The sequence below is a fragment of the Rhineura floridana genome, chromosome 4, assembly GCF_030035675.1.
Source record: "Rhineura floridana isolate rRhiFlo1 chromosome 4, rRhiFlo1.hap2, whole genome shotgun sequence".
NCBI lineage: Eukaryota > Metazoa > Chordata > Lepidosauria > Squamata > Rhineuridae > Rhineura > Rhineura floridana.
Window position 1 is genome coordinate 149,055,767 of NC_084483.1, and position 10,331 is coordinate 149,066,097.

At 37.5% G+C, this 10,331-nt stretch overlaps 1 protein-coding gene across 8 annotated transcripts in view; it reads left to right on the forward strand.

The window, feature by feature from the left end:
• The window catches only part of BIRC6 (baculoviral IAP repeat containing 6), a 239,623-nt gene extending 232,563 nt beyond the window's left edge, over positions 1 to 7,060 (forward strand). For all 8 annotated transcript variants that reach the window (XM_061624740.1, XM_061624745.1, XM_061624742.1 and 5 more), the window contains 2 exons: positions 3,988 to 4,122; positions 6,379 to 7,060. In XM_061624740.1, coding sequence (XP_061480724.1) covers positions 3,988 to 4,122; positions 6,379 to 6,558 — 315 coding nt within the window. In that variant the 3' untranslated portion in view covers positions 6,559 to 7,060. The remainder of the gene's footprint in view (positions 1 to 3,987; positions 4,123 to 6,378) is intronic.
• Positions 7,061 to 10,331: the final 3,271 nt, after the last annotated feature.

Consider the following 10,331-nt stretch of genomic DNA (forward strand, 5'->3'; position numbering starts at 1 on the left):
GAGGGCATGTAGAGCTTGGCATGTAAGTAAAGTTGGTATTTGTAGACCCCCCTGATAATCAGCTTCTGGGGAGTTCTGTATTTCTGGAAGCATGTCAGTAATTGTTCTACAATTAGAAGTGAATGTGGTGTGCTACTGCGTGCCACATTCCAGGAGTCAAATTTTAAATAGTAAGGTAGGTGTAATTTGAGATCATGCAAAATGCAGATGAGTCCAAGTACTGTCCTTATGCCTCCGCAAGCCCTGTTTTGGTCAGGGTAACTGCTTTCATCTTAAAATACCTATCAACTGCTACTTAAAATGGCAAAAGTTCATTAGAACAGAAAAAAGATCTATCTCAAACTCTGGATCCAATCCACACTGGTATTTTTAAAATGAGAGTTGCATGGGAATTGGAAATATGTAACTAATGTGAACAGGATAATAGCTACTTGTGGCGGTCCTTCCCTGGCTCTCCCTGTCAGGTTACTACCTGCTCGTGGCTACTGCCTGTCACTAGGCACCACCAGGGACTCCACCAGTCCAGACCGTCCTTTTTTTATGGTTTCTCTCTCCGCTCTAGCATAGACCTCACCAGATCCCCCTGCTAGGCAGCACCACCAGTCACGTTCTATAACCAGTATCCCCAGAGACTCTGCCTGAGTCTCTCTCAATCAGGTTACTTCTGTGACTGCGTGCTCAAGCTGTCCCACTCCCTTTGTATCAATGCAGATACATATATTTCTGGTTTGCTCTGAATACTTGTGGTGTTATTCTTCCCTTCCCCGCTACCACCATTTGTCACTCTTCAGCCTTGGTATTTACCTTACCCTCCCTTCTGGTCTGTGAAACCCCAGTCAAGGATCAGGCCTTTGGTAAACCAAAAGTATTTATTAACTAACAAAGATAACAAGATTACTTTAAAAGGCACTTAAGCATATGGTTACATCTATTCCTGAGGTACTGGTCTTAGTATTAATCCGAACTCCACACTCTCCTCTCATAAACCCACCAAAACAACCCACTAACATCCACCTTACATCCACCTCACATCCACCCAGATTTACCTGTCATCCTTCCATTTATACTGTCAGCCATTTTAAACATTCAGCCAATCATCTAGCATTCTACTGCCCATTCACTCCCCCCTCCTCTTTCATTCCACTTACCATGTATCTCCTATACAAACAGCACTTACCATATATACACTAATAGAGGAACATCACACTACTCAATTGTGTATTTTAGACCTTCCAGCTCTTTTATATCTAATGGTGGTCCATACCTTTTTCCCTAGAGGTGCAGATGTTCATAATGAAAAGTCTTTCAGATCTTAGGTTTTGGTTTTTTTAAAAAAAAAAAAATCTGAGGATAAAAAGAAAATGTAGTTTCTGTAGCTAATGGTAATTAAACATTCCCTACTATTTCAGTGTTTTAATTAAGATGTCATCAGGCTGTGATCTACATCCTCCCCAAAGATACTTGATACTCTTAATAAATTGGCTAATAATGTAGCTAGATAAGAATTCTGACATTTGTCATAAATTTTCCTTGTTCATTTAATGCCTCTAATTGACTATAAAGGTGTAAAGGTCAAAATTTATGGTTATTTTCCAGTAGGGAATTTAATACCTTACCCAGCATCCAAGGAAATGGAATCAAGGGTGATTAATGCGATAATGGTGATACGGACATGCCTAGAAAATTATCTTTAAAAAAACACCACCTGAAGCTACAGATTCTTCCCACATATTTGTATTTCATTTCTAAACCACCTTATATAAAAATTGAATTACAAAAATTGGTTCTATTCATTGCCAAAATGGCTTTTTTCCAGTGTATTCACCCGGTAGTGTCCCACTTTAGGTTATGAAGACTTGAGTACAGAGTACAGTGGCCATAGACACAGATGATATCGTAAACCTAAACAATACCCTTTCTGTCCTTTCCTGCAATGAGATTAGTGTTCTTGATTAGTAGATAGAGATTACATTGAAAGAATCTAACTCTTTATGATCAGAGGGCATCATAAGTATGCCAATAATGCTTTTTGCTAAAGAAGTAATTAAACGGTATTCACTGACAGTCCCTTGTGATTTCTTCCCTCTATACTTCACTTGCTGTAAGTAGAATAATGAAGAGCCTCAATGCTATGCTGAAAATGCCTTTGACCCTTTTCAGCACAGCAAGGACAAGCCAAAGCACGAGCTTCTGCTTTTTAAGGCTGTGAAGCACTTAAGACACTCTAATAAAATACATAGTTGGCTCTTAATTGTCCCTGTATTATCTGTAGATTCCCCTCTTTCCTGGCTTATTGCCAGATTTGGAAGTGACTTTGCAGGCTGGCATTTGGGGCAGGAGTTGATAATACACTCCCCTAGACTTGTTTAAGTCCCACAACAACTTTTTTTCTTGTCTCTCCCATCATCCATTTGCCAGCCATGTATGCTATTATGTAAATGGCACATGAAATCTAAGGTACTCTCGTTGTTAATGACTAGATCATTTTGTGTAGTATCACAATTCTGGCACCCACATAATGCAGACACATTGCCCCAGTGTTTATAATGTAATCTGTAAAATACTGGGTATAGTTAATAGTACACATTATCTTAGTTTCCTAGAGACTATAGGTATGTAGAGTTACACTGCAATTATATTCCAGCACAGTTGACTCAACTTGCCTTAAGATGGAATTTGTCCAACATTTTAGATATTAACCAAATGGGAACATAGAGGACCAGTGCACACAATGATCCCAATCCTACAGTTGCAGTTCATGGATGTAAATTGTACCACAGGATCACATGCTCCCAGCCTTTTCCATCTTACACAAATCCCCCTGCCTCCCTTTCCAGTTTTAACCATTGCTAATTAAAGTTCTCTGTTAATAATATGAGGGTTTAGAAAACAGTTGTTGATTAGTTTCAGCCATTGTTAAAGTCAGTGCCAGTGTAAGCCTAATCCTGATGAAAGGCAGAAAGAATCCACACCACTGAGTAGCCGGAGGTAGGGTGGCTCCTGATCTAGTGTTCTGCTCTCAGTTGTTAACTGTAGTTAATGGATCTGAAGTGTTACATGTACACCCCCATGGTACTAAATAGGAATAAAGATTTCTGCTTTATCTCAGATACAGATAATACATTTACTGACTAAAACTGGAAGCTTGTTTACCGAATTATCAAATCTGTATGTGTTAAATGCAAAAAGAACATTTGAAACCATTACTAATTTGTGGATATATTTGCACTCTAGTAAGAGAACTAAAATGTTTGAATTGTCTGATAATTTCAAAATGTTGGAATTATTTTCAAAAAGCATTGTTCTCATTAGAGAATGTTGCTGCGTGGCAGGGAGAAAAAAGCAAATCTAAAGTTATAGTAATGTGTCTTTAATTAAAGTTGCTATTACTGATATCTGTATTTCTGTGTTGGATGAGTGTTTTGATTCCTGTTGTGTTTTTGTTTTTGCAAAATGCCAGAATTTTAATATAATTCAGATTATTCCGCTATTATAAATTACCCTTTGGCATTCTATTGAGTATACCATTTGCTTGTAATAATGTTTCATTTTTATTAAAATTGGCAGAAGCCACAACATCAGAGCAGATATCTGAAGAGACAACATGTATAGGCAGTTTTGTTTAGGTGTATTAAGCACATTATTTGGACGTGTAGGGCTGAGGTGGTTCTTCCATAAAAGAAGGAAATGTGGCAAAGAGATGAGGGCATTTTTCCAGGTATATAGATGAAGGCATTTTTCCAGGTATATTATAATGATATAACAGAACATGATAGTCCTATACAATTGTTGTTTTTGTACCATGCAGTTGGTCATTACTAGTAGCTAAATATGGTGCTTTAGCTTGATATAGATGCACCAAGAGAATAATACAGTCTAAGCTTGTCAGTTTGTTAACATAGGGTGCCTAATTATGGTTAATTAAAATGGTGTTATACTTCAGTAATGAGTACCATTGCTTTTTACCTTCAATCCGTTTTGTTACAGGTTATACATAAACACTTCTACTTAAAGAGAGTAGAGATCATGGCCCAGTGTGAGGAGTGGATAGCAGATATACAGCAGTATAGCAGCGATAAACGGGTAGGCAGGACTATGTCTCATCACGCTGCAGCTCTAAAAGTAAGTTCCACTTATTTATTTGTTTGTTTGTTTATTACATTTATATACCGCCCCATAGCCAAAGCTCTCTGGGCAGTTTACAACAATTAAAAACATTAAAAACAAATATCCAAATTTTAAAACACAAAAAACAATTTAAAAACACAAGTTAAAACAATTTAAAAACATATGTTATGTTTATATGTTTATGAGATTATTTGACTGTAACATGGCCAAAAATAACAGTGAAATCTGTTGGATACTAACTTACATTAAAGTAGGTAAAAAGATTGACCACACATACTCTAAAGACTGATGGCAGTTTACAAAAAAAAGTAAATATTTTGCCTCTGTTTTTCTGCTTCCTGCTCCCCCTACGTCATGTGCCATTCTTGTGCTTAGAGCATATTGAAGTTAGGGATGGGTGAACATTTTGCCGAAATCAAATTTGGCACCGGACTCCCTGATAATTCGCACATCTGCTGTCTTTGCACACCAATTCTGAATGCCACAAACTTCTGCAGCTTTTCCTGACACCGGCTGTGTAAAAAAACCGCATTGAATATAAAGTTAAACTGACAAGCTTGTATTTTATTGCTAACATGTAATTGATTAGCAGAAGGGAGGGAGGGAGTGTATAAAACTGATCAGCCTGTATTTGCTTGCTAGCTCCCTCCCAGTGCTGTGTGTTCGTGTGTGTGTTCGTGTGTGTGCATGTATGAGTTGCATTTGGCAGGGAGGAGGCAGAGTTAGTGGTTGACACCAGCGAGTGCCTGTAATGCAGGCGGCGGGGGCACACACTCCGGGCTGGCAGGGGACCAGCAGTGGAGGGAGGGAGATGCAGGCTGGGTGGCTGACGGGTGAGAGGGTGGAGGGACAGACAGGCGAGAGGAAAGGAGCGGAGCATGATGATTGGATGGATGGACCGACAAGCAGACAGGTTGAAATAAGAAGAGCATGTGTGAAACTGAGCACACATATCTGTGCTTGCTAATGTGTAATTGATCGGGATAAGGGAGGGAGAGCATGTGTGAAAGTGATCAACCTGTCTTTGCTTGCTAATGAACCAATAAAAGCAATAGATAGAGGGGGAAATAATGAACATGGGCTGTAACTGCCTGTCAGTTTGGGGGAATGTGATCCAAACTGACACCACCAAGGGGATCTCATCCCTAATTGCAATGCAGCAACTGACTTGCATCCTTTAAAGCAGGCTTTGGCTACATGTAATAGGTCACTTTCCAGATCTAAAGAAGTGTGACAAACAGTAGTCCATGTGTGTCAGGGGAGAGCAGGGGCTCTGTGTCTTCTCCTCCATCATCTCTCTTCCATTAGTGATTAATAATACAAAACTAGACTCTGGAGGGTCATAGGTTTCCCATCCCTGCTGTATAGCTTTGTGTGAACTTGGCAAGTGGATGGAGCAATCAAGGGCAGTGTTACCTTAAGACATACTGACACAATAAAGAGTTAGTTCACACATGCATGTTCATCACTTTGATGTCTGCATGTGTTCTGTTAAAAATCAAACCACAAATTCACCATATCAGCTCAAATACAATGCAAGTGTATCTATATGTAATATAAAACTGACTCTGCATCCCAAATCTTCTGCTCTTCACTCCCATCTGTCCCAATGGCTTGACTGCCTTACGTTAAAAATCAGACAAAATAGCTAGGTCTCAGAAATTACCTTTCCAAACAATCATCAAGGTATGGCATGGAATAGCCTCTATAAAAGTACTCTGATTCATTTTGTGTGTTGTTTAAACCCAACCAAAAGGCTTTTTTTAAAAAGTCATAGCATAGCTGTGCAGCTTTCTGCATTTTAAGCACACCTACCTTCAGGCATTATTCGAACTGGGATTAAACAACTCATATGGAGGCTGTTGTGCATACACACTTGCCCCATCCCCACTTCACCCCTGAGCTTGCTCCATGGAGCAGGAAGTTCTGAAGGGGCCTTCGAAGTGGGTTCTACTGAATGCATTTAAAAGTCCCCTGTGCTGCTTATAGAACTGGCTATTGCTGTGTGATATGAGCACATTGACCTGCTGCACAGAGTTACTCTCTTAATTAGTAACATTCCTGCAGCTCCTTCTAGTTCTCAGTGGTAGTAGTGAATAGCAAAATCTCTCATCTTCTATCACTACATGGAGACTCAAAAGCTTTTTATTAGGGCAGTTTCTCATTTTTGTGAAAATCTCACAATATGGCTGTATTTAAATTCCTATGAACAAGAGCCTCTTTCCTCACTATGACTTTGTATGTGCATAGCGTCACACAGCTCAGCTGCGGGAAGAGCTTCAGAAACTCCCCTGCCCCGAAGGCCTGGACCCAGATGCTGATGATTCAGCTGAGAAATGCAGTGCCATGACAAGTGCTGAGGATGTTCTATTGCACGAGCAAGTCAAACCAAGCAGCAGTAAAGACCTCCCAAGTGACTTCAAATTATGAGCTGCATTGACATGGACTTGATAGACTCACGAGGCTTTGAAGCACAAGCCAAATATGTCAATATTTGTATCTAAAAAGCTAATTATGTAATAGGTAATGAAACTATACTATGCCCTTCAGGATATACAGATTAATTCAAGATGATCTTTTATTTACCTGTACAAGAGTGTAAACTTTTTTGTGCTTTTATTTCCAATTGTGAGAACCACTGATTGGTATGTTTAAAAAGTTATGTATACAAGAATGGATAAATCACTGATATATAAGGGAAGCTACCTTAGGAAAGAATGTTTACTGAATGTTGTTTTTTTTTTTACTTGTAGAGTGAGGGCGGTTGTAACAAAGAATATATATTGGTCATTCTTACAGCTACTATTTAAAGTCAGACAGTTTTCACTGAATTTGATAGATTTTATGTTTGGCCATATCTCCATTCTCTTATCTGATTTCTAAAGAGAACCTCCTGTATACTTCAATAAAGGTCAAATGGACATGCTCCCTCTTATGATTTACTGGTACCTTTTTTAAATAATCTGCCATAAATTCATTATAGTTGGAGACTTGCACTTGTATGACTGAATTTATTACAGTCAACATATTTAATTTTATGCTTAACTAATTCTAAAATGCGGATGAAATAAATGCACATGGTTTTACCTCAGTCAAAATGTGGACTGCTGGATTCATCTTTCATAGGACTTCATTAACAGCTGGATGACTTCTGCTCAAGAACAGTGAAAGGATGTTGTGACAATGAGTTCATTAAATAATTTTAAGAAAGAACACACCAGTGGAAGTTGTTACCTTCTGTTTGTTGACACCAAATTATTCAGGGTGGTACGAACAAAAAGGCAAACATGCTTTAATGTAAGTAAAGTAAAAGTGATGTGCATTGGGTCAAAAAATCCTAACTTTACATTTCTGCTGATGGGATCTGAGCTGGCACTAGCTATACAGGAAAGAGATCGTGGGCTTGTGGTGGATGGCTCGATGAAAATAGTGGTCCAATGTGAAAAGAGTTAATTCCATGTTACAGATCATTAGAAATGGCATCAAAAATAAAACTGTCAATATCATAATGCCTTTATGCAAATCTATGGTATGACCACACTTGGAATGTAGACCACAGTTCTAGTCAATGCATCTTAAAAGGGACATTGTAGAGCTGGGAAAATTGCAGAAAAGAGAAACCAAAATGATCAGGGGAGTTAGAAGGAAACATTACAGCATTTGGGGGTATTAAGAAAAATGGCAAGTATGGAAGAACATGATAGAGGTTAATAAAATTATGCATGGTGTGGAGAAAGTGGATAGAGAAAAGTTTGCCTCTCATAACACTAGAACCTGGAGTCATCCCATGAAACTGAATGGTAGAATATTCAGGACAAAACACAGCAGATACTTCTTCACAAAGCACATAGTTGACTTCCGGGAAGGGTGACTTAGCCTGTGCCTGCTTTTGAGACGGGCTCCTGCCTCAAAAGAAGCTTATTCAGATATATCAGTCAGTTTTTTCTTTTTTTTTTGACTGATTAAACTTCTCCCGGGTAGGGAGAAACGAAGAGATTAACCTCAAAGCCTATTTTTGTTGGGACGACCAGATCTCATTAATTTATGGGACGAGGTCCAGCCGACGAAGGTGGGACGGATTTTCAACAGCAAGCTCTATCTGTTAAAGCGAACGTTCATCTTATCTTCTAAGAGAGAACGCACTAACAGGCAAGCACCCTTCTTTCTATATTTTTCTTTTACTTGACTTAAATTGTTGCTGTTTAAAAGAGATTTGCCAGATTGATCAGTTTTTGACATCTCACTGGGGAGCCATAACTTCTCTCTGCTACGCACTAATTAATAGCTTATCTCTGTTTTTGTTGCAAAAAGCTGTCCTGGATTTGCATTCTAAAGATATACACAGAAGAGGGATTTCTATTCCAGATTTTTATTTTGAAAAATATTATACTGTTTTGAGACTACTCTCTTTTTGGTCTATTTTATTTTGACGAATCTGTTTCTTGACGATTGCCATTAATTGTTTCGATCCTGGGAACTGCATTTTGTTTACTTAACTATTGGAGAGATAAGGCTGTCTGCTCTGTTTATACTGTGATGTCACCAAGTTTGGAGAATTAACCCAATTGTTGCTGAAATAAGAAGTGGTTTTCCTATATTTTTCTTTTAAAATGGCAATTAAGAAAGTGGCTGAAAATCTGGAAATAACTATGTTTCAGAAAATAATGGATGAGATTGAGATAATGAAAATTGAATTGAGTAAAATGAAGCAGGAGATTAAAGATATAAGGGTCCCTGTGAGAGAGGTGACCCTGGAAGGGGTCCCTGTGAGAGAGGAGACCCCGGAGATTGGAACAGGGGTCCCTGTGAGAGAGGAGACCCTGGAGACTGGAATAGGGGTCCCTGTGAGAGAGGAGATCCCGGAGATTGGAACCAACGTGGAACAGGAACAAGATTTGGAGTCTATGGACTTTAGAAATAAAATCTATTGTTTGGAACTCAATGTTATCTCTGAAGAAATGAATGAAGATTCTAGAGATAAAGTTATCAATGGCATGGATAATCTTCTGGACTGGAATGATGTGATGGAGCCCAATATAGAGAAAATCTATGGAATTAACTGCAGCCATGTGACAATGGAAAAACTTTTAAGAGATGACCCAGTGTATTTTGAAAAAAAGAACAGAGATATGATTTTACAGCAGTATTTCAGCAACCTATTTAGAATGGATGGCAAGAAAATATTTGGGATAGAGGTAATTCCCATCAGACTCTTACTATATGACTATGGCTTTGACAGCAAGATTATTATGGAATACTGATAATGGAAGATTGGATATTGAAATTACTGGACTTAACAAGACTACTGAAGATGGAAGATGGAAAATGGAACTAATAGAGATAATAGAACAATGGCTACTGAAATTATTGAACCTAACAGATTCTGATGTGATGGATTAATTGAAATGTTTATTTTGACTATGGTTATGACAATAAGATTATCATAATTAGTAATGAGATGGATTAATCGATATGCTTATCTGGAAAAAAAAATTGATAGATATATTTCTTAAAGAATTGAAACCTCTCTTTGACTTTTTGTGGAAAGAATAAAGTAATGTTTATGAGATTTGATGATTAAGTAAGATAACTACTGGAGGAAAGTGATTTTATAATATGACTTAAGAGACAGGATTGTTATATATTATAGACTTATAACTGATTTGATCTTTGACAAATGGGAAGTCAATATTTTACTCTTTATTTTTTATTTTTGTTTTTTTTTTCTTTTTTTCTTTTTGTTTAACTATTTTTGATTTTGTTTTTTGTCTTTGAATGTTTTATGATTTTGTCTTGTATGTTTTATGAAAATCTGAATAAAAATTATTGAAAAAAAAAAAAAAAACAAAGCACATAGTTAAACTTACAGAATTTACTTCCACAAGATGTAATGACCACCAACTGCTTAATGTTATTTTTACAACATGTAAAAGCTTGTTCCTTTCAAAAATAAGAAAACTATTTTGTTAAATGTTTTGTGATACGCATTTTAAAATATCCTTCATTTAGAGCTACAGCCCCTTGATATGGCTACAGTGCTGACTTTCATTGAAGCCAAAACATGATACCATACATTTCAAATGCATGTTTAGCAATTGTCTAGGAATTTTCATGAGATAATTGGAAATTGGGACAAAGAATATTTGCCAAGCATTTTAATTATAAAAAGTGAATATATAAGGAATAATTCACTAAATAGTCAT